The sequence below is a fragment of the Watersipora subatra genome, chromosome 7 (genome assembly GCF_963576615.1).
Source record: "Watersipora subatra chromosome 7, tzWatSuba1.1, whole genome shotgun sequence".
NCBI classification, from domain to species: Eukaryota; Metazoa; Bryozoa; class Gymnolaemata; order Cheilostomatida; family Watersiporidae; genus Watersipora; species Watersipora subatra.
Genome location: NC_088714.1, coordinates 21,593,728 through 21,618,784, shown reverse-complemented (window position 1 = coordinate 21,618,784; position 25,057 = coordinate 21,593,728). Strand labels below are relative to the sequence as shown.

Sequence of the window (25,057 nt, the reverse complement as noted above, 5' to 3'; positions counted from 1 at the left end):
AAATAACATATTAAAACATTTTTTGTTGGGTTTACAAATGCACTGATTTTTGGAGCTGTCATCTTATCCGTTTTTCAGTTATAGTCCATGAGAATTTAACACTAACTTTGGGGACATCACCTCACACACGCATACCCTACACACACACACACCCTACACACACACACAACACACACCACACACACATGCACACACACCACACGCACACCACACACCCTACACACACCACACACACACCCTACACACACACCCTACACACACACCACACACCCTACACACACACCCTATGCACGCACGCACACACACACACACACACACACACACACACACCTACTTGGATGTTATGTTCTAATCTCAAAGCTTCTATACCCAGATTATAGATTTTTATAATATTCCAAACCTTGAAACAAATTTTTTTGTCTCACAGGTTGCTTTGCCCATAATCAGTTTCAACATTTAGTAATGATGTAATACAGTTCCCACTAACCATACCTCTATCTGATTGGTCGAACAGTAGCCTTAACAATGTTTGTTGACTTACTTTATCTTTGGTGATTTATCTTCTAGAGAAACCACCAATGGGTGGTGGCCATAACAGGCCAGGAAGTGCTGGAAGTACAACTAGCTCTGCGTTCACAGACATAAGCGCTCGCAGGAATAAACGTCGGCGCAGCAGACGCCAAGTTATGGCGTATGACGAAGATAAGATGAAGCAGAACACGTGAGTATTCCTGTCTCTTCAAATCAATTGGCCACTGTTTATGGAATTTAGATGTCTAATGATTCATAACACGTCTGTTGATTTTCCTGAGTTTCAAAGCAGCGACTTAGCAGTTTGTTTGACCTGGTTTAAATACCTTTAGATTACCTTCAAGCATAGACCTATTAACTATATGTAGTATAGTTAATAGTATAAGTATAGTTAATAGGTCTATGCCTTCAAGTGAAACTTGATAAAAAATGTTTTGAAAGTTGCCCTCACAAATTGGCTTTTTTTTTTAAGTTTTATCAATTTTTTGCACTTGTATGGTTTAAACTCCTAAACTCCTGAGCATTCCCTCTTTCAACCTAACCTGACATTTTTAACAACTATTTTTGTTGGACAGATTTTGGTAGTTATGTTTTCATGCAATAGATGTGTTGGGTGTTTAGACTTTCAAATGCTGATGCTTCTTTGCAGAGATGATATGTACTTCGCTCAGAAGAACCCGTCACAAATCACCAACTTTTTAGGAAAGCTCTACGTCTTTTCCTTTGTTTGGAGCTTTGGTGGAAACTTTGAACGAGATGAAAATCTGGACGATGATGGCGGAATCATTCAAAGAGGAGAACAAAAACAGGAAGTCAGCGTGACGTACGAGTTTGATAACTTTGTACACGAGGTCTTCGACACCGAGCCTCCTCTTGGTACGTCACATTAATCTCTGTTTGCTTGTGGATTTACCTAACAGTCAATCTGGTAAAGATCTGTGAGGTATATGAAACATTGCAGTTGGGCGCACACTAGTTGGGTTTGGTTGTTAAACTGGACTTGTTGATTCAATCTAGAAATATTATAAACTACTAACTACGGCACTCAAGTCATCAGGTTATTATTCATTTGTACTTGAAGCGTTTTAACAAATTTTGTCGATCAAGTTTTGTCAATTTTAGTCTTGAAACATGCTGGCAGTCAGATCACCTCAAACATCAAAAACGATCATAATGATAGAGAAACTTCTGATAAAATTGATTAAAATGTTTTGTAAGTTGATCTTCAAAATAGCTTTAGTATAAAAGTATTAGTTGATGGTGAATATGTTAGATGTGATAGCTATTTGAGCTTAAGTCATTTATAACATTCAAAAACCTTTTGATGGTATTCACCGGCTTTTTTTTGGCACCCACGGCTTGTTTTATGATACAATTAGTTATTTCAACCTACTCTGCGAGTGAGAAGGTTTGTTTACAAATAATATGGACTTGAACAAATACCTTTCATCGTAACATAAATTTTGGGTACTATAGAAATTAGAGACCAAAATATAGACTAAAAATTAATCTCGTAATCATTACAAAGAATAATCTCATTCTATTATGGCGAAAAATTGTTTAGACTTTTGTAAACAAGCTTATGAATATTTAAAAAGTTGTATGTTTGTTATTAAAAAGGCATTGTTAATAGCAAATATACAACTATATATTTGTAAAGTGTAAAAACTAACACATATGTATTATGTATTGTAACACACTATGTATGTAAGTAGGTACTAATATGATTAGTCGAACCGTCATATTCTAGAGGTCAGAGTTTTTAACAGTCTGAGATTGAAATCTCCTTCAAGGTTATTAGGGGTGTCAGAAAGGGGCATCCAACTTATTTCATTATGTCGAACTAAACCAGCAGTAGTACCATAAAATCTCAAAAAAGCTGTGAGACTTATTTGAGTAACTTGAAACATTCAACAATACAGTTTTCTGTTTTCTTCGCCATCATTGACAAATCATATCCTCCCCTCGCTCTCATGCAGGTGTAAGACTTCCCACTGGAAATAAGACCATTTACAGCTATTTTGTTGACATGAAATCTGGCAACTTTGTGCTCTGGGACGTGCTGGTTCCTTCTACACAGACTCTGATTGAGAAGTCAGCAATCATGTCTCTTGGTTAGTAACCGATAGAGAGCTTCTTTTAACTTATTAGTCATTTCCTAACTTTTCAACGCGCCAAAATGGTTTTGAATTATTTGTACTCACTGCCAACTTTTTCAACAATGCGTTATATACATGTAAATTATATTGATTAATCACTTTTAGAACTAAATGGATGCATATTTATTGTTTTGAACCATTTGTGGCCTGTTCTTTTTCTCAAATAATAGGTCAACCAACAATTTGATAAGACTTCATGTCAGAGGCTAACATCAAGTAATTTCAGTTAATTGGTTAAAAATAATTTAGACTGGTAAGTTGAACTTTGAATCGACATGGCTTTTCTCTTACTTTGATCATTTTTACAGATTATATAGTTACTTGGATGTAGCAAATCTGGTTAGGATACAAATCTCTTACGAAAAATTTTGTTTTTGGCAATGCACAAAGCTCGAAACAGGTAGCAACTGTTGTAAGGAGATCAGAAGCGATAGCTCTCCCAACATGAAGTTTTTTTTAAACATAAACATAATGTTATAATATATAGTGACTTATTAATATCTGTGTGAATGTAATGCTATATACGTACCCTGTTAATGCGTGTCATATAAATACTGTGTTGTGCAGGTGAACTACACAACTCACAGGCAGAGCAGCAGAAAAGGATCCTAGCCAATGAGATTGTTCCTACGGTAGACTCAGTGAGATACTCATTCCTCATGGCTGTACTTCTGCTAGACAAGCACCCCGTCCTACTTACTGGTTAGCATATGTTAACTTTGGAGCAGAGGCTAGATATTTAAAATATATTTTTACGAATTAAGAAATTTAGCATTTACAGAATGTGTTAATATAAACTTTAATTAAATTTGGTAATTGTTAAAAACTACACACCTTCACCTTACAATTGACTAGGAGAGTCAGGGGTAGGCAAGTCAGCTCTGATACTCAACATGATCAAACAAATATCAAAGGAGGGCGGGACAGGAACCAAGGCTGACTCCTTGCTCGGCAGCGTTTTCAATTTTGCTGACAAAAACAATGAACTTATTGAGAACATCATGACACTGACAAGAGGAAATGAGGGTGAGTCTTTTCTACTTTGTTAGTATGAATTACAGCTCTTGTCTATGGTTAGTAGCAAAGCTATCCAGTTTCCTGTTGAGTTTAGTCAATTTTAATCTATAGCAAGCAAAACATTTGTTTCATAATGTAGTTATGAATTTGCGTATAATTAATTGTATCAAGTGTATAATCTATTGTGAATTCTCTATTGATTGAAATAACTGGTTGTTATGTAAAGACTGTTGTCATGCCATTCTACGATTACAGCAAGAAACAGCGACCTCACCTACTTCTTTATAGTTCTGATCATAAAAAATCAAATCTATAGGTTTTAATTTTTTGTCATAATGTCAAGGTCGTTTATAATCACTTCAAGGTAGACGTGTGAATTCATTGCCAGCTGTAATCCTACCATCGAGAATAAAAATGCTAACCTGATTTTTTTGCACCAATGCCTGAGATTTCTTTCAGTTTTAGTCAGATATCCCGCAGGTGGGTGTTTATGAGGCTGGTTCTCAAGGACCAGATGGAGTTTTCAGACAAAATAGTTTTGACGACCTGGTAGAAAACACAGAGCATATGAGTGTGAAGTTTAGAAAAAATCGGCCAATAAAATGGGGAAACGCAGCGTTTACGCAGACTAACAGACAGACACTAACATATTTAATGGCAAAGGGGATTTATTAATATACATGTAGATTTTCACATAGCAAAAGTCACATAGCAACAGTCACATGGTAACAGTCACTTAGCAACAGTCACATAGCAACAGTCATGTAGCAACAGTCACATAGTAATGTCCATCTGTTCTGTTAGTTGAATTGCAAGTTTTTAGTTTAATAATACTATTTTCAAACGCTTTTAGTACATCTATATTAAATGCATTTTCATTTTGGGTCAACCTGTTCTATCTGTTCAGTTCCACTCTCTGCAACTGAGGCGCAGGTAAAACGTCCATCCGCAGGTAACTTTTACTGTGTTATTCTTTAGATATTTTTGTATTTTACTTGCTTTGCATTGTCAGCAACTATCCAACTCTCAACTTGTGGTAGCAGTCGTTTGGACTGTTTTGTTTCGGTAGTCTGGCAGACAATCAGGAGACAGTAGTAGTGTAGTAAGTGTCAGTAGTCAGGCAAGATGTCCAGTAGTAATGCTTAACTTACCTTCTAATCGACCTCATTGAATTAGCATTGTCACTATTTATTCAGTTTTCAACAAAATTTGTTTACTCAACAAGCTCGTCCTCCTGACAACGGATGGCTGTAGTCATAGTCATAACGTCTGCCTGCTAAGTGCATTTGTACCTGCAACAGTTGCCGCAGTATTTTACCTGGCATTAGCTTATCGAGTGTCGTATGTCACAGAATTTTTTCGTTTCAGTCAAGTTTTTGATGTGCTGTTACAAAGAAGTTAGTATATAGCTCTCACTTCTTCTCCCAATCCGGTGTAGTACTTTTGGACGACTACCTAGGTCAAAAATCCTGTTTACAGTTCATAACTAGGCAGTAACATAGGATGTAGGCTGCTTAGGTCTTTTATATCCCCCTAAACCTTTCTTGTATTACCCGTTACCATAGTTACCATAGTCGAGTTGAGCATCTAATCATAAATATGTGTGTTAGTATAGTTTTGCAGATCTCCTTATATTTGCCCCAAAACCTGTCATTGTTCATCTGTTGCTGTATGGTTTGCTGTTCAAATTTTGTTTAACTGCCCTCGCTTATTTTAATATTGTTTGGTAGCATTTTTGCTCTAATTGTAATGAGTTATAGAAAACGGACTTCCTCTTTTAGACACCGGGGTCGAAAAAATGAACTTGTTTGGCTCACAAAAAGCAAAGCCATCTCCAGGAGTTCTCTCCTCCATCATCCAATTTAGCGCGCAGACTTCTGTGCAGAGGACGTGCTCGCAGGTAATACAGAGGCTTGTTAGAAAAGGCAAGGACAACATGGTTGGACCACGTGGTAGGAAGGTACGTCAAATGCTTCTGTTGTTAACCATTATTAAGGTCATCTGAAAACAACATGGCAAACTGTGCAGTGGTGCGCTACAACCCGTATCGTTGGTTGTTTTGCTTGTTTTCCTCCTACGTGTTTAGAAAGTCAAACTTAAGATTTTAGAAGTTTACACATATTTTGGCTTCAGATATTGTATGTATTATTGACCTTGATTGTTGTATGATTGATATGCCATTAAAAAGACATTTAGTAAAGAGATTTAGCTGGATACCAAGTACAATACAAAGTAGCCATTTTGGTCCGTACTATAGGTGATTGTCTTCATTGACGACCTCAATGTGCCCTCACAAGAGATTTACGGTGCACAGCCTCCTCTTGAGCTTCTTCGTCAGTTCCTTGACCTTGGCGGCTTCTACGACACAAAGAAACTTCAATGGAAGGTTTGTGATCTAAAAAATGTTAGTTAAGTCATTTGTGACACACATTCTTTTTAATCATTCAAGATTGAAAAAAAATGACAAATAGTTTGAAAGGTAGGATCTAACAATTTCTTTTTAAGAAACCACTGTTTAAGCTAAAAGGAAAGTTCATTGCTCAGAGCTGCCAGCAAGATACTTTTCCTTTATTTTCGACTACTTTTGAAGAGTGGGAAAAAAAACTACTTACTCTGTTTGGTTTTTGTTTTCTTTCATAATTATCTTGTAGTTATCTGCCGCAGTTACATGTACAATATCGAGAGCCAGATGGTTAGATTTTAAAATCATATGAAAGGCAATAGGCCTACATAAATTCACCCATTCTCTATATACTAATAATATACTAATTGTACTATAATAAAAACAGTTTTATCAGCTGTATTCAAACGTCAAATTGTTCTTTAAATAACTTACTGAAAAACACTATGTACCTATTGGATAGCTATCGTCTAAGCTTATGTGTTGAACAGAACACTGCCGATATGACCTTTGCGGCTGCCTGTGCACCCCCTGGAGGAGGAAGGAATGTAGTCAATCCCAGGCTTCTCAAGCATTTCTGGTAAGTTTTTATCTCGTGCTGAGGGCCTATTTTGTGTTACTGAATAGTCTATTGGTTGTTGTGGTATTTTTTATATTTTCTTTTATCAAGCGCCAGTTTAACAATTGCCTGCCAGTGTGCAAATAATCTGTACTTTTAATTTGGTGTGGAGAGCAATGTTAAATGTGTTGTTTACAGTATTTGGCCATTCTGGATTGTGCTCTATGTTGATATACTTTCGGTGTACAGTGTATACAGCGTTTCGTACAATACTATAGTGCTTTGAATCATATCACAGTGTGTTATGTTACATCATGGTGTCGTACCATGTCATAGAATTGTATACCATGTTAAAGCGAGCTATATCATAGCTTGTTCTATCATACCATATTTCAGTGTAGCTGGCCGGTTCATGATATATTACATCCTTTGTATCTGTATAATACCATGTAAGGATGTATTATATAATACAGTAGCATAGTGTACTAAATTGTATTGTCTTTTGTGTTATTGTTTGGCTAAATTGTATTTTAGTGTTGTATTGCATTGTGCTTATTATATAAAATTGCTTTCTGTCAACATATTATCTGTATCATATTTTTAGGTAAAATTATATTATGCTTGGCATTATCACAGCTAAGCTTTGTATCATATTTGACTCTTCACCTCATCACACTTTTCACCTCCTTTGACTCGGTCTTTACTGTTATACTCTTTGTCATTTGGCTATTTCTATGAGTTCTGTCTGACTGATTTATGTGACAAGAGCATTTTGTCATTTGACAGCATGCTGGCGCTGCCTACTCCCTCAACCAGAAGTCTACAGCACATCTATCAGGTACAGCTTGGTAAATTCCTTCACGAGGGAGACTTTGTTCCAGAAGTAAAGGAGGCTCTCTTCTCATTCGTCAGTGGCAGCATAGCTATCTACTACAGGATGTGCAATGAAATGCTGCCTACTCCTACTAAGATACACTATACGTTCAATATCAGAGACCTTTCTCAGGTGACTAGGTTTGCGCTGTTAAAACTTTTTAAAAGAATAATTTTGTATTACTCTATTCTGATTGGTGCTCGGTACCCAGTTCTTACATTACTCTATTCTGATTGGTGCTCGGTACCCAGTTCTCACATTACTCTATTCTGATTGGTGCTCGGTACCCAGTTCTCACATTACTCTATTCTGATTGGTGCTCGGTACCCAGTTCTCACATTACTCTATTCTGATTGGTGCTCGGTACCCAGTTCTCACATTACTGTTCTCATTCCCTGAGTAAAATACTGCTAGCAGTTATAGTTAAAGTTTTCTGAGTCTATTTCAAGCATATCTTTCCAAGGAAGTGCCTACATTCTAATCGCATATTAATCTCATTTTGATTTCTAACAACTTTGCGCGATCTATTGGAAATCACTTTGATAATGTGTTAGTAAAATATGATTAAAATTTTGAACCGATTTTTTGACACTCAAGCTATTTTAATCTGTCAAAAATTTAATGATGTAACTGGAAATTTCTCCATACAAGCCAAAACTGCTTGACTCAAATGTATGAAGATATGAAGAGTTATCGGTGCCTTCCTCTGACTCTCTTGTCAGATAGCCAAGATTTTAGCGATCGTTTTTCTATGCAGGTTATTCAAGGACTGCTACAGGCAAATGAGGAGGTGATTGTCAACAGAGACTTGTGTGCTCAACTGCTAGCCCATGAGGTTACTAGAACCTTCCATGACAGGCTCATCTCTATCGCGGACCGAGAAAAGTTCTATGGCTTCCTCTCTGAGATGCTCCATGACTATTTCAAGGTAAACTTGGTGCATACTCTGTAATACCTGTGCACCTGGAATCCTGGATACATTCACACACATGGCTGTATACACTGCTAGTTTTCACTGTATCAACAATAGTCTTCTATATGCAAGCTGAAAACACTTTCATCTAAAACTGAAGTTTTTAAAAGTCAAAAACTGTTAACCAATGGGTAACATTTCAAGTTAGATGTCTGGGATTGTCCAATAATGTTCTAACCATATAGTTTGTTCTGTCAAATCTAAGCATATTTAGCTGGAATTATTGCGGTTAGCATACAGGTATAATAAATGAGTTGTATTCAGTTTTGTATTTAAATATAAGATACAAGTATTTAGTTTTACTATTTAATGTAGTTATGATTATTTATATCATATGAATTACTTGTTCGAAGGTAGTTGCTATAATAAAACAAAGTATAACATGTTAGCAGATGGAAGACAGTCAGGTAATTCAAATTACTTATTGCTGAGGCAGCATTATAGGATTTATTATTATATGTGTAACATAGCATTACAGAAATATTTACTTCAATTTTCTAATCAATATTTTGCAAGTAGAGGGTTCCTAATTGCCTTTTCAAAATTTCAGAACCATTCTGTTATTTTTGGTTCTCATCATAAAGTTACATAATGTATATGATCATATGCTTGGGTCATTACTAGGCTTATATGCATCTCAGCCTAGCTTCACTAATCTACAGGTGTACAATATCTATATGTATATGATATCATCATGAATATGGTATCTACACGTATATGATATATTTGTGTATATGACACTTACATGTGTATGATATCTACAGTTGTATGATATCTTTATGTGTATGATATCTACATTTACTTGTATATGACATCTATGTACATGTATACAGTGATATCTTCATGTATATGATATGTAAATATATATGATATATACATGTACATGACATCTACATGTATATGATATGTACATATATATGATATGTACATTTATATGATATGTACATGTAGGTATATTGGTTAAAATTACACATATCCTATGTAGGAAGTAGTACTGGTTTTCACATGATATTTAATTTTGTGTGGATGTTTAAAGGACAAAATTGAGTTCCAAACAAAACAAATGAGTTATCAGAAGTTGACTATACTTACTCTGGTGGAACCACTCGTAGTCCATGCTTTAATCATAGTCCAATATATTGTGAACGCCCAATTGTTGTGCAGTGACAGCCTGCTTACAGGATCCATCTATGCAAGTAAAGAATGGCTTGTATTCCCAGTCATTGCATGGATAGTACAATTGGAATTTTTTATCTTTACAACTTTTAACTTCTGTGCTTTTCTATCCTTAAATATAACCAATGTAGTTTATTACGAACAAAAGATTATTAAAACAATAACAAGTTTTGGATTTCCAATGCGCTTTCTATGTGGCATTTTAGCACACTATACAAGGGATTGTCAGCTTTACGCCATTAGTATATTTATGAGCTTATGTGATTCATACTTCCTGATTTAAATGTTTTAGATTCCAGATCATGTAATGCATAAAGTGTGATTATTTTGTTTGAATGATATTACATGTCGCACTCAACATAATATTACGTGTTTCACTCAACATTTAGGTATACTTGGCACTAGTACATGTCTCATTATTGCTCTCCCTAGTCATAACAGACATTGTACAACCATGTCAGTCATCTCACATTGCAACTTATCCGCATTAACAAAAATTTTAGTCCAATTTTTCAATCAATAATTTTTTAGTTGGAAAATATTAAAATATCAAACTACAAAATGTTCCTGTTAGTCTAGTATAAAAACATTTGTTGTTGAAATGTTAGAGACATCAGTCGATAATAAATTTTAAGAAGCTAAGAGTTACTTGTTAGCCTAGTAATATTGGCGTTGACTGTCAACCTGTGAAATGTACAAATTGCTGTACCATAAGTTTTTCCTGTTAATCTGAAAAAATCATGTAATTAGAATTCAAAGAAATTGATGAATGTTGAGTGTTAATAAATACTTTGTATTAATAATAACTTTTTTAATATGATACCAGTGTTTGCATATTACTATCCATAGCTGAATAAAACATTTTGGCAATTCAATATCATGGACAAAGTGAGCTAATTATCTTAGTTATAATAACTGGAATTCTGTATCCTATATCTGGAGAGTTATTTGTTTGCAAACTGGAAAGGCAAAATACTGTTTCGCGTCATTACAAGTTATTTTTCATGATTTTGTCGATTATTAAAATTCTTGAAGAGTCAGTAAGTTATTTTAAGGAGAAAAGCAAACATACAAAGTTCATTCTTCTCTTACACTATGACAATCTAGTTTCTATCAGCCATAAAACTGAGTGCTTGTGAGACCTTGTGAGACCTCGTGTTATCTTGTTGTTTAGTCTGTGTACCTTTGCTAACAGCCATCGCACAAACAGATACGAGACCGGAATCTCACAGCTCCAAGTCTGCGCTCCTGGGTGCACTCTCCCATGAATGACAGCTGGTTGAATGTAAACATATTTTGCTTGTTACCCCATTTCTTTTTTCATGTTTGCCTCTGTTTCAATTCACTACTTGCAACATTTCGTCGTTCGCTGTTCGCTGTTCACACGCGTTTGGATTGCGCTCTGTATTTGAGGTATTCTTTCAAGATTTCCTTGTGTACATTTGTGATCTTTAGTTTTTAGTCACCTAGTTGTAGACTTTCACAGTTCTGCACTCGTTTCATGTATTCTATTATCAGTATTAGCTTCTTTTTAATTGGCCATTCAGCGTGAACAGTTATTTTTTCATGTTTGTTTAGCATGTTTCACCATACCTTTTGTACAAGTCACTCGGCACAAGTCTTCTTTGCTTGTATCATTTCGCTATTGTTGATACAGGTGAGTTGGACGACAGAGCAGTTGATGACCAAACCCATTTTGTTCACTGACTTCTTAGACTTGGACTCCGCTAGCTCATCTACAGCTGATGCTCCCGCTCCGAACAAGGTAAGATTTGGCAAGCATCATTCAAAAAGGTAATTTAATTTGAGACAGTTTTTGTCTAGAAAACTAAGGTTTCCTCTCTGGTTGTGCATGATGGCTTGTGATATATGTGAAATGATAGTGGATTTTGATTGAATGTTGATGAGAAATGGGATGACGAATGCTGTGCAGATGCACAAGAAACTGTCCGTATGTGAGGGATGCCTGAAATTCTATGAAAAAAACATAAAAAACTGAGTGTGCAAGTCAGGATAATTTCATAATTCTGATATGTATTTCAGTTGTTAGGTGAAGAAGGGGTAAGATCTTTTATTTCACCTGCCATCGATATTCAAGGGTGTTTTATTCGCCTTTTCTCCCATTTTATCGAACATCATCTCCTACTCACGGCCTATTACTTCCCTACTAGCATACTTGGATTATTCTCTCATCGCCATTCCTCTCCCAACTTACCATTAAACTGCGCTTTTGTTTTGAGCTTACGCCATTCTTATTTAGCCTGGAGTTTGTCTGCCAAATGCTTATCGTCGTATGTCTTGTCTCAGATAGTTTTGTATTTAATTTTTAAGATATTCTTTTCTTTGCACAAGCTTGTTTTAAATTTTAGACTGCTGATGCCCTTATGTTGTAGCTCTGGGACTAGTTCGCCTCAATTAGTGCTTTATATTGGCGTTAGCATTTACATTGTTTGCCGACCAAGTTGTTAGGGTCAATGAGCATATGATTCTTGTATGGCATAATTTGAGAAACATTTTTGTTATACATGAAAATGTTGCCAGTAAAATAGCAATAAGAACTTAGTTTAGTGGTATTCAATAACTAGATATTTAATAAATTGGCTTTCATATCATTTCCATAGTTTCTCCAACTTTTGCAAACATACTTACTTTTGTAAACCTATAATATATATAAATCTCAGTATTTGTCTTTTTGTTAAACTCTTTCTTTAGTTATGGCGATTAACATCTAGCAATGAAAAGTCCGACCGGCATTGGATTTGATCTCAGAACCTCAAGATTTAGAGGCGGCAAACTTAATCATTAATTTACACCGAATAGAATAAATTTGTTTGGGAAATAGTCATTATACTGGTTAAGATACTCACGCATAAAGCGCTTGCTTAGGATTAATAACTAGCACTGTTAACAGTTACATGTAACAGTATTGTTTTAGTAAAGAATTTAGTAAAGATCTAGCTTTTTAGCTAAGTTACTCAAATTCATTAGATAATTACTCTATTACCCATGCAATGCCGGGCATTCATCTAGTACAGATATATTTATAAAGGAGTATATGAACAAAGACATGTTAAACTGCTAGACTTCTAAATTACAATAGTCATGAAAGGTACAAACTCCTCTAGAAAACTTTATACAAAATGCAGTCGTTATCATCTGTATGAAGTAAATCTTTATAATATCTTATAAATATTCAACATATATACATATAGGTCATGGGTAGCTAAAGGTGTTTTATTGCAGGGTTACATTTTTTATTAGTTTTCTCTATGATAGTTCATCCACTGCTCTCATTAACTCATTTCAGATCTATCGTCCCACGTCTGACCTGGATAAACTAAGAAACATCCTTGAAGAGTACCATATGCGGCAGCACCTGTCACTTGCTCAGATGAAAAAGTTTGTTTTCTTTGAAGAGGCTGTGCATCATATTTGCCGCGCTGTGAGAGTTTTCAGACAACCTTCTCGTCACATGCTTATGGTATATGTCTGGCTATACACTCACGTGTGCTTTCCATTACCAACTCATTGACTGATTCTTTATTTGCTTTTGGTTCATTCGTCACATTCATTTGTGACATGCTGTGTCATATTCTCAGCATTTCCCTTAACACCTTTCTCTGCCCATGTTTTGGAAGACTTACTAGTACATGCATGGTTTGAATTTCTCATTAATTGATTACATGTACATGTAAGTTGTGAAGTATCTGTACTTATATATAAATTTATTTTGTGGATAATGGAGGGATGTTAAAACTGAGAAAAAGCAACCATGTGAAAAAGTGAACATGGAGGTGAAGTAAACATGACGGAAAACTAAAAATGAGAAAAAGTCAACATGGGTTTCTCTCGGAGTTATTTATGGTCAACTGAGGACTAACATAAGCTGTAAATTGTTTGCGTTAGACAATGGTAACTAAACGAGGAATACAGAACCCGGAAAGTTTCTCGGGCTAGTTTTGAGTATAATGGGCCTGCTGTTAGTTGTGTATCGCTGTGTGCAGGTTGGACTAGATGGCACAGGAAAGGCCACCGTCGTTGGACTTGCTTGCTACATCGCTGGATGTACCCTCTTCAGACTCGCTCTCTCTCGTGGCTACAGCATCACAGACTTCAGGGATGACCTTAAGAAGCTCTTCAAGATGGCCGGCGTACAGGGAAAGAGTGTCGTCTTCTTGCTAACTGACAGCGACATCGTTAAGGTTTCTTATTCGCTGCTTCTTTATTCAGTATTCTGTATGATTGGTGGTCCATTACAATAACATGAGGTGTGAGGAGCTAAACTTTAAACTTTAACTATAAACTTTCTATAACCCATTTAGCAACTCCTTTTTACAGAATATTTGTTGCAGCAAATCTTACATTATTATTATTATTATCAAACATTATACTTTCAAGGACCAGTTTTTTTGTATATTCGAGTTAATGGTGACAGAATATTTGTTGCAGCAAATCTTACATTATTATTATTATTATCAAACATTATACTTTCAAGGACCAGTTTTTTTGTATATTCGAGTTAATGGTGACAACATTGGGTTTTCAACCATAGCTCGTAAGGTATGTTACAGTATGGGTCAACACAATTATCTGGGTGGTAGTTGTTGGCTGGTCTGTATATGCATTGCAGGTAATTTGCACGATCTTCGTGTAATCTTTACATACTGTAAATTCCGGCGTATAAGTCAAAGATTTGATGTCAAACTTTAAGCTTAATCCTAAAAGTCTTTAACTTTTACGGAAGTCGAGTTTTTCATGAATTTAATTTTAGCAAAATTCGAATTCAAAAAATTATTGTAAATTAAAATCACATATGACATATAGGGATTTATTTATAAAATATTAAAATACTAGTGATCCTACTCAACATGAGAACAAACACAAAGTTTCATTCTTCACCATTCAAATTGTCATCAATAGGATTATTTTCTAGAATAACGTTTTTTTTTCTCGAATTTAATGCTTTTTTTGTAGTATCTTCCTACAAACCCACACTTCGATAATCTATATGATTTATCCGCTATCGTCTATCCATTCTTTTTCTCGTACATGAATCACGGTTCCTGAAAAAACTCTGTCTTGCGGTAGTGTTTTTCTGTTAAATATGTGAATATTATCAAAGCTGGCAGTTTTGTTCTATTGGCGAGACAAGCCAATACGATGGTGAAGTGTTGTTTTTTGTGCCATGTGGTCTTCACTAGGCCGGCCTTCTTTCGTTCATTTGTTAATTATTGTATTGCCGACGGCACCAAAAATACAGGCGTTTTTGGCTGATGCCATTTCTTCAACTACGCATCGCTCGCTTCTGATCCTGACTGAACTATTCCAATCAGAAGATTTGAGCCAGGGAGAGAGTCGACTTACACAACAGGTACATGTCTAAACTGGTATTTCTAAACCAAGTTTTAAACTTCGTTTTATCCGCCGAGTTGACTAATACGCCAGAATTTACGGTAAACGCTCTGCTCCTTTATATTCAAATAGATTTGAAGAACAAAGTTAGGTTTTCCATGATTAACTAATCATTAGTCAACTACCTTATTCTATAATTAGTCAACCAGCGACTTTAAAATAACAAACAACATATGATAAACCATAGCAGAGCCGCCATCGGTCTTCAAGATCTTTCCTTATTATTGCTCAATCTGCTTAGCAGTTTGAAGATGTTTTAAACAAACAATTGATATTATTTTACATTCTATTTATAAATTAAATAATGAATTTAAATCAAATTCAACTATGTTTCTGCTGTTTTCTGTTCTTGTCATACCCTTAATTATTGTGTTGGGAAGAGGTCACTATAGATACGCGTCTCTTTGTTATGTTCACTAGTTTCAACTTCAGCAGTTTATACCGAGGGCAAATTCTGTTGTAGGAAGAATTTCTTGAAGACATAAACTGTATTCTCAATTCTGGAGAAGTGCCAGGGCTGTTTGACAATGAAGAAATGGATGGTATTATCATGGAGATAAAACAGCTAGCTTCAGAGCAAGGAGTGCCAGACAACAGGATTGCTGTCTTTCAGTTCTTCATAGATGTGAGTATTTACTTTGATTTGTTAGATCAGTCCTACTTCTACTTATGATTGTATTATTGGTATTTGAATTTTTAAATATTTAAAGACAATTCCAGCAAACATTAACTCTACCGCCAACGTGATTTTTAACATAACTTTTTAAGTTAAAGTAAATTGAAATTTTGTAAGTGAAAGTACAGAAGCTGGTTAAAATTTAAAACCAAATGTATAACAAATAATAAATTTTTTCATAATTTAAAGTACTTAGAACTTCACCTAGTTTAAGGCTATGCAAGCGTTTCAGACAAATCTGTTTACTGTTCCGTAATGTACAGTAACAATAAAAGTTGATTATTTCGCGAAAATATGCGTGTGTTGAACTATACTATTGGTCAATTATTCGCGGAAACTAATGATGTTTAGGCTCACTCAAAATATAGATTTCGTTATCATTGGTTGAGTTGGTGAGTCAGAGATTATGGACAAGAAGCTTTTTGTCAGGTGTGACCACTCAGATCAACTGCATCAGCTCATTCTAGGTTTCTCGATTCTTTATAGGTAATAGACAAACCGGTTTGCTCTGGTTATGTGAGTTATATTTGAGCTCTTTTATCCACCTACATTATTACTACTTTTTATTTTCAGCGATTAAAGAGAAACCTTCACATAGTGCTGACAATGTCACCAGCGGGCCACACATTCCGGCAGCGATGTCGAATGAATCCGTCGCTGATAAGCTGTTGCACGATTGACTGGTATGACGAGTGGTCAGAAGAGGCCATGCTTGTCGTAGCCAACATGTATCTTCCAAGAAAAGCATTCACTCTAGAGGTCACCAAAAGTCCAGACGTGGGTTGATATAAAACACTCTTTGTTGCCTCTTGTTGGCAGCGTTGTTGGCAACAGTGACTACTAAGGGTGCTTTCATATTTCTTATGTACACCCTTAAGCAAGCCGCGTTTACCCTAGTTAGGGTCATGTGATCTAGAGGAGGTCACCTGATCTAGAGGGGGTTACGTGACCTAGAGAGGTTCATGTGATCTAAAGGGGCTTGCGTGACCTAGAGAGGGTCATGTGATCTAGAGGGGTCACTTGATCTAGAGGGGGTCATGTGACTGATAGAGGGTTATGTAAGCTAAAAAGGGTCACTATACCTAGAGAAGGTCATGTGACCTAGGGAAGGTCATGCGACCTAAAGAGGATAAAAAAGGGTTGTAGAAAAAATTTCTACCATGGAATGGGGTACTTGTTAAACATTCATTAGCCTATGTGTACCCCAAAAGTTGGAGTTATCCGCTGTTTGCTACTCTCAGCAGTGAGTCACCAAAACATTAAGTACTCTACAGAGAAATCCAACAAAACATTTTAGCCTACATCAAACTTATTTATTAATGAGCGTCTGGTTCTCGTAGCCTAACGACGTAAAAATATTTACAAAGATCTTAACGATGCATCTTCAGTCGTGCACCCATATACTATCAATAAACCCTACCTAAATCAATTGTCGAGAAGCTCCCTGCACCCCATCCAAAGCAAAAATTACCTTAACTTTTCTAAACTTGTGAAAACTGCTCGATTGGAATCCTATCATCTTACGTGTACCCCGGTTGCTTATGGCTTACGTGTGGGCAAACTTACAGAGTCCTTGTCGTGTCTTATAAAAGACCACAGCATTGTAGAACCATCAACTTGTAGCATCAACTGGTGCAACTGTTAGGCCACTTCACCCCTTATTTAGTAAAGTAGTTTGCAGCAAGTCTCGATGCTCATCTTGTGTCAAAAACCAACCGTCATGGTTGTCATATTTTGGAAAAGCAACCAACGACACGTTAAATTTGTTATTAGTATGATCAAGGTTTTTATTCAAATAGATCACTTTTTCTTGGTTCATCACTCTATAACTTTAGTTTAAAGGTTATTGAACGCCATATCGGTGTAATACTTTATTTGTCTGTAAACTAATTACATTGAATATTTTAAAATTTGTTGGAACTTTTCAGACGGTCAAGGAAATGGTTGGAGAAATATGTGTCAGCATACACAAGTCAGTCGAGACTGAGGCCCAGAGATTTTGGGATGAAATCAGGCGACGCTATTATACCACCCCAAGTTCTTATCTAGAGTTTATTAAGGTCTACAGCCGCATGCTCAATGAGAACAACGCAAACTTTCAAAAGAATAGGTCAGCGTGTTACACTCTATTAGGCCTATATAAAACTTACTGAAATAACCTTAATAGTATAAGGATATCAGCACAGTTACAGTCATAGATAGATAGATAGATAGATAGATAGATAGATAGATAGATAGATAGATAGATAGATAGATAGATAGATAGATAGATAGATAGATAGATAGATGGGTAGATAGATAAATAGATAGATAGATCGATAGATAGATAGATGGATAGATAGATAGATGGATAGATCGATAGATAGATCGATAGATAGATCGATAGATGGATCGATAGATAGATCGATAGATGGATCGATAGATGGATCGATAGATAAATGGATAGATAGATGGATAGATCGATAGATAGATGGATAGATAGATAGATGGATAGATCGATAGATAGATGGATAGATAGATAGATGGATAGATCGATAGATAGGTTACAGACCGCACTTTGCTATTATTTACATGTATGTTGCAGATAGTACTTTACTATTACTTGCATGTGTGTTACAGACAACGACTTATCAATGGACTCGCCAAACTATCAGAAGCCAACTCTCTGGTTGGAGTGATGCAAGAAGAGCTCGTTAATATTGGACCAAAGATTGAAGAAAAAGCTAAGGTTTGAATGACATAGATATAAATTATTTAAGACATACATATATAGCCTTTAACTCTATGCACTCAGGGTCTAGAATATTCTATAGTTTTTGAACTGCTGACAATCTCTATATCATATTAGTTCAAGAGAGAGTTGATACAATTGTTGAAAGTATTTAGCTCTCTGTGATACGTCTTCATGTGTGTAGGTTGTTAATAGTTTGTAAGTCATGTTATCTTTCTAGTATCAATAACTAGTGATTACATTATATGCCTAAAAAGCTCGTTGGATAACTCTCAATTTTATTTTATTTTCAAAAAATTGATCACCCCTAATTTCCTTTTGCATCTAGAAAGTTTTGAACACTTCGGGAAATTTAATTTTTTCTTTAGAGAGTTGATAACTCCTCATGTAACTTGACATTTTCATAAACAGAAAACATCTACCCTTGGTAATGCGTTGATCAATGCTACAAATTTCCATAATGGTCTTGCGTTACCTAGGAGACAGAGTCTCTTATGGAACAACTAGTTAAAGATGAGGAAGCAGTAGACCAGGTGAAGCAGATTGTACAAAAGGAAGAGTCTATCATGCAGAAGGAAACAGACATTGTAGAAACATATGCTAAGGTGAGGCCTTGCTGATTGTCTTCATTTTTGTTTGAACTGCAGCTGTAGCCAAAAATACCTGCATGGCATTCATTGAGGAAAATACCCAATTGATCGAGTAGTTTCGAGGAATAACACTTGCGCTTTGAGTCTGTTATACGTCACATAAACAGTCTCATTGAATTCCCGAGTATATATTAATACAAGTTTGGGGAACTCAAATCATTTCATAATTTTTAAAAGGCGAAAGAGCAAAGTCAAAATTTTACCATTTTTGTGCAGGACTGTGAGAGAGATCTGGCAGAGGTCATACCAGCATTGGAAACTGCTATCACAGCTCTCGACTCACTCAACCAAAGAGATATCGCAGAGATTAAATGCTACATGAAACCACCAGTGCTCGTAAAAAAGGTTGTAGGTGCAGTTCAGATACTCTTGGGAGCACCAAAACCTGATTGGGCATCTGCGCTGTCTATGCTCGCTGATGCGCAGTTCCTCTCAAAACTTATTCATATCGACAAAGACCACATTCCTGAGAAGGTATTATTGATTAGTTTCCTAAAGGTCAGATGTCTATGAGCTGAACAGTAGGTTATCTCCAGCTGCTTATAATGGTCTGGCTTTACAGAACATATTACAAACATGTTACATATATGTATGTTAATTTGTAATATGTTAAATAAACAACATTAATTTACATATGTTATATATAACATATGTAATTTAATGTGATTAAATTACATATGTTATATATAAAATATGTAATTTAATTAACATATTACATATTAACATACATGTTTTAAAAATTATTTTTCATACACTTCTGTCAGGTTTGTGAGTGAAAAAACCAATGATATACAGCCCCCCCCCCCCCCAAAGATAGGCAACGGCTATCATATGGGCGGGGTTTAATGATCGAGCTCTGTTGGGATTGTGCTAGCCTGGGTTTCGGAGCTTACACAATTCTCGGGGGGCGGTCGCGTTGCCTGGTTAGGTTTTGGAAAACACGACTCGCTGTTATTGTTTCATTAGCTCATTCAGTCAGTAGACCCCGCGGTTCACAATAGCAAACCTTGAATTTCTACAATGTAGGGGTAACACCTAACCAAAATAATGAATCCATGGAAAATAAAACATTTCAAATTACCTATTTTTACCAGTTTTGAGACTTTTAGAGGTCGTAGTATATGCTTACAGTTAAATATAATTTACTCGAAATCACCCGAATGACGTCCTTTTTTCTCTAGTTTTTTATCAATATTTTTCCACCCCTAATATAAAATGACAAAGTCTTTACATCGTTGTCATATTGTTTGACCTGGCCAATAAGATGGGACAGCAAGCAAAGCTGTGCAGTGTAGTTTTCATGCTCAAAATCTAAATATAAAACCAAATTTGGGCTATTTCACAATGGCGACTATTAATATAATGAATGCTTGTGAATGGCAACTGACTGATCATAATAGTGACAATATTGGGCAACTATATTTATTTGACAACAAACTGAATTCAACAGATCAGTAAAATAACCACTATAGTTCATAGTATTTTTAAATTTACTCAGCTTTATTCAACATATTTGTCTGTTCGGGTGCCGTATTCGGGTTCATCCCAACAGAGCTCGATTATTAAGCCCCACCCATATGATAGCCGTTGCTTATCCTTGGGGGGGGGCTGCATATCATTGGGAAAACTATCAAAATCTTTTCAGGTTTTAGCAGCTTAATATATTGTAAGTTTCAACTTGTGTAAAACTACTTGAGGGATGAGGAGTATTTTAGCTGAGGTAACTAAATAATTCAACTAAACTCAATTAAATTCAGCTAAATAAATTGGGGTAGCGCTTCACCTTCTGCTAGGTCATCACTAAACAATAAGGGTTCAGGGTGCATCTAGATTGCTTTGAGATGTAATCAAATAATACTTAAACCTAGGCCTTGATCACATGAGCACGAATCTGCAGTAATCTAGGATAAAACCTTGTAATGAACTTGATTTATAAATTTGTACGGGGAAACGATTGATAAGGTTGAGTTGTTATAGGCTTTTGTTTTCTCCTTATTGAGTAAAGCTAGATTTATTCTATTGGCCAATTCGGGTATTTAGGGAAAGTAATGTTTAAACTCACTCAGAATATACCTAGCTTGCTGAATCATTGTTAAGTTCGTGTGTCAGATAAAATGGACAGAGAATTTTTTGTCTAGTGATCGTTTAGATAAAATGTATCATTTTCTCCTACATGTAGGTTTTGTTGGATATTTGCGCTCGTTCAACTATGTATTAGTTTAAGGCGAACCCTCAACAATGTCGTCTTAAGAAACCTGGTAATGAAAGTGCCTTTGCCAATATTACCACCTTAATCAGCTTAAATTAAATGAAGCCAATTTATTTATTTAAAAAGAGAATTAAGGAACAAGTAGTTTATATTATTGAAAACTAGCAGTAAGCCAGGAATTTTTTCTTTTTCAGTCAGATAGTCTATAGATAGGTGTTTGAGAGGCTGGTTCTCAAGAACTAGGAAGAATTTTGAAATCAAATATTTTTGGGGACCTGGCGAAAGGTATGGAGCATATGCGTGTGAAGCTTGGATGAAATCAGCCATAGAGTGTTGAAACGCATGGTGTTTACACAGACTAACACAGACTAACGTGTGCACACAGAGAATATCTTGCAGCTATTTAACATCTATATGCATAATTGTGAGAGAGAATTAGAGAGGGTCTCACTCAACTAAAGAGATGTTACCAATGTAACATCTCACACAACATAACCAGCGCTCACAATAATGATTTTTCTTTATGTATTCAGATATTCCAGCGGCTGAAACAGTTCACATCGGATCCAGACTTTGTTCCTGACAAGGTAAAGACAGTTTCCATGTCTTGCCAGTCGATATGTCAGTGGGTTCTCGCTCTCGAGCATTACCACAATGTCTTTAAGATGGTTAAGCCTAAGCAGAAGAGGGTGGATGAGGCTAAGGAAGCCCTCCAACTGGCTCAGGAACACCTGACTAACAAGCAGAGTAGTCTCCAGAAGGTAGGCTGACATTGTAGCTAATACTAGTGATAACCCGCGGCATAAAGTGTCGCTCGTGTAAGACTCATGAAGTCCTGATTGGTCAAGTATTGATCCATATTTGGTTTCAATTGCCCATTCGTTTTTGACACTCTGGTCAACATCTGACTATCCTGTTGAAATTGAAATATATTTTGAAGTGCTTCACTGCTAAAAGCAGTTTATAGCTCTAAGTATCAGGTAAAACAACAAAATTATTTTAATAAATGTCTAGTCAGATATCTACATACATAATCTATCTTTGTTTGTTTGTTTGTTTGTCTTCTAAGTGTTCTAAAACCAGTGAACGACATTGGACCGAACTTTCACAGGGCAACTTCTATAGGTCCAGAGTTTGCTTTAGGCTATGTAGTTTTATGGGGCTACGACTAAAGGCCCTTAGGGTCCAAATACCTCACCTTTATAGTATGTATTTTACTGTTACTACTATAACATAAACTTTAGTTGTCAAATACTGTATATATAAAACACCTGCAGTTAAATTACTGTGAGTTTCAACATGGTTTTGAGACTTTGATGTCCTTGGGGACTGGATTAGAGGCCTTCTGGTGGCTGAACCTTATTGATTCAAAGTCACCACTATAAGTTAGGTCACAATGACCTAGATGTAGAATTTACATCAACAACTGGTGTATAGTTTAGTTGAGTAAGCGTCCTATTGAATTTGGGGTCATGGGAAAGTCCTCAACTTTATAAGTGGTAATAGAACCACAGGTATTCGATTATAGCTTGTGTTCTTGAGATGTCTTTTAGCTATTTGGTTGTTTGCCTGCGGTAGTTGTTGATTCGCTAGACACTGAGGCAGTATTATCTTACATTTTTGTGTAGATTATGGACCACTTGGCACTTATCCAAAATCAGTACCAAGACAGTGTAAACCAGAGAGAAATGTTGAAGGAACGGAAGAAGACAACTGCTCTGAGACTAGATCGTGCATCAGTTCTAACTAATGCTCTTGCAGATGAAAAGGTAGAATAATTATGTCATACCTACTTGTACATGAGGCACATATTAAATAAGTTCGCCCAACTTTCACAAAGTGATAAGGTGACAACTATCTTTCTTTTTAAGTATTTTAGAGGGTGAATAATGAAAGGTTTTCAATTCTTTAGAGTATGCAACGCAAATGTAATCGTCTGCATATTGACTCATAGAGCGCATTGTATAGGCTGGTTGTGGTAACACAACAACAAATTTCGTGAATATTATTTCTTCATATGTTAGTATATCAGTTTGCAATGGGATCTTTGTATATTATTCTTGATGTTTTGATTGGACAATGACCACAATAGAAAGTTTAATTTGTTTAATATATATATGTTTGGACTTTTTCTTGTGTCCTATTTAAAATTGTTAAAAATACCAATCTCATTTTTATAGTTTGATTGAAAAATTTAATGCGTTTTCTTTAAAGGGGCACTTCTATATAGCGATAGCCTATGATCCTGATTAACTCTATCAATATTTCTATGAGAGTTTTAACAAACTGTAGATACGTTGGGCAGACCTGGTGGACGAACTTGATTTGAAGGTTTCAGCGATAGTTGGTGACTCGCTGCTCTCGGCAGCAGCTGTCTCATACTTTGGTGCTTTTACTACCAAATACAGAACATCCATGATGGAGGGTTGGACCAAGCAGTGCCAGCTCAGGCAATTGCCTCTTTCCAAGGTAGACAACTCCCTTTTTTGAATATGATTTGATAGACAGAGTTTAGCGACGGTGCCTTGTTTTTTAGTTTCAAAATCTCACAATATTTCTTTTTTATTCATTGAAATCACCAGAACCTGTTCATTAGTGTTGCAATTACAATTTTTCATAAATAGCCCGGTTTTTTTAGATAATCGTTATGTTATCCTTTACCAGCTGACTTTAAAATATTCGCCTTTTACTCACCATCATTTCACTTTTTCTGTCTTTTATTGTGTTCATTGTTTATAAAGGCTGCCAGTCTGTTTGCTAATTTCTAAATAACAATTAACTAGCTGCGTATCAGCATATATCCATCATATAACTCAAAGTGTCAGCATATATCTATCATATAACTCAAAGTGTCAGCGTATATCTATCATATGACTCAAAGTGTCAGCATATATCCATCATATAACTCAAAGTGTCAGCGTATATCTATCATATGACTCAAAGTGTCAGCATATATCCATCATATAACTCAGTGTCAGCGTATATCTATCATATGACTCCAAGTGTCAGCATATATTCATCATATGACTCCAAGTGTCAGCATATATTCATCATATGACTCCAAGTGTCAGCATATATCTATCATATGACTCCAAGTGTCAGCATATATCCATCATATGACTCATTAGCAGTTACATTTTATCCTAATTATGCTGGATATGCTTGTTGACTAAACATGTTTATGAAGTTACACAAAGAGTTTGCGACTCACAATTCATTGATATTGAATACTTTCTGTTTGGACAGGGCTACGACTTTGTCAAGGATATGGCTGTGCAAAACCAAGTCTTACATTGGCACACAGAGGGGCTGCCACAGGATGGTCACTCCGTGGAAAATGCCATTATAATAAAGAGCAGCTTCAAGTGGCCCCTCCTCATCGACCCTCAGGGACAGGCCTTGCAGTAAGCTCATAGTTTCATACTTACTGTATATATCAGTGCTTCGTGACCTCAACATTCAGATAAAGTGGTGCATGTATCAAACTGACCAGCTCACAGGAAATATATTGTTTTAAAAAGTTTTGAGCAATTGGTGTTGCTTAATATATTTAGTTAAATAGTATAAGTATATGATGGTGAAAAAGTATTGTTATAGTTAGCATGATAGCCGAGATTGTTGTGTTCACTAAGAGAGTGTAGTATATCAAGCTGGAATTGTTTTAATTTTTTATCAATATTTGTAATTAA

The 25,057-nt window shown here is 35.8% G+C and overlaps 1 protein-coding gene across 1 annotated transcript in view; it reads left to right on the top strand.

The window, feature by feature from the left end:
• The window catches only part of LOC137401061 (dynein axonemal heavy chain 6-like), a 106,544-nt gene that overhangs the window by 43,310 nt on the left and 38,177 nt on the right, over positions 1 to 25,057 (top strand). The window contains exons 38-60 of the mRNA XM_068087411.1: positions 568 to 721; positions 1,181 to 1,407; positions 2,511 to 2,645; positions 3,258 to 3,392; positions 3,546 to 3,716; positions 5,489 to 5,667; positions 5,965 to 6,093; positions 6,600 to 6,688; positions 7,454 to 7,673; positions 8,299 to 8,469; positions 11,348 to 11,437; positions 12,998 to 13,171; positions 13,695 to 13,892; positions 15,566 to 15,727; positions 16,352 to 16,555; positions 17,707 to 17,888; positions 18,398 to 18,506; positions 18,989 to 19,114; positions 19,376 to 19,633; positions 21,902 to 22,129; positions 22,997 to 23,137; positions 23,661 to 23,837; positions 24,615 to 24,772. Coding sequence (XP_067943512.1) covers positions 568 to 721; positions 1,181 to 1,407; positions 2,511 to 2,645; positions 3,258 to 3,392; positions 3,546 to 3,716; positions 5,489 to 5,667; positions 5,965 to 6,093; positions 6,600 to 6,688; positions 7,454 to 7,673; positions 8,299 to 8,469; positions 11,348 to 11,437; positions 12,998 to 13,171; positions 13,695 to 13,892; positions 15,566 to 15,727; positions 16,352 to 16,555; positions 17,707 to 17,888; positions 18,398 to 18,506; positions 18,989 to 19,114; positions 19,376 to 19,633; positions 21,902 to 22,129; positions 22,997 to 23,137; positions 23,661 to 23,837; positions 24,615 to 24,772 — 3,817 coding nt within the window. The remainder of the gene's footprint in view (positions 1 to 567; positions 722 to 1,180; positions 1,408 to 2,510; positions 2,646 to 3,257; positions 3,393 to 3,545; positions 3,717 to 5,488; positions 5,668 to 5,964; positions 6,094 to 6,599; positions 6,689 to 7,453; positions 7,674 to 8,298; positions 8,470 to 11,347; positions 11,438 to 12,997; positions 13,172 to 13,694; positions 13,893 to 15,565; positions 15,728 to 16,351; positions 16,556 to 17,706; positions 17,889 to 18,397; positions 18,507 to 18,988; positions 19,115 to 19,375; positions 19,634 to 21,901; positions 22,130 to 22,996; positions 23,138 to 23,660; positions 23,838 to 24,614; positions 24,773 to 25,057) is intronic.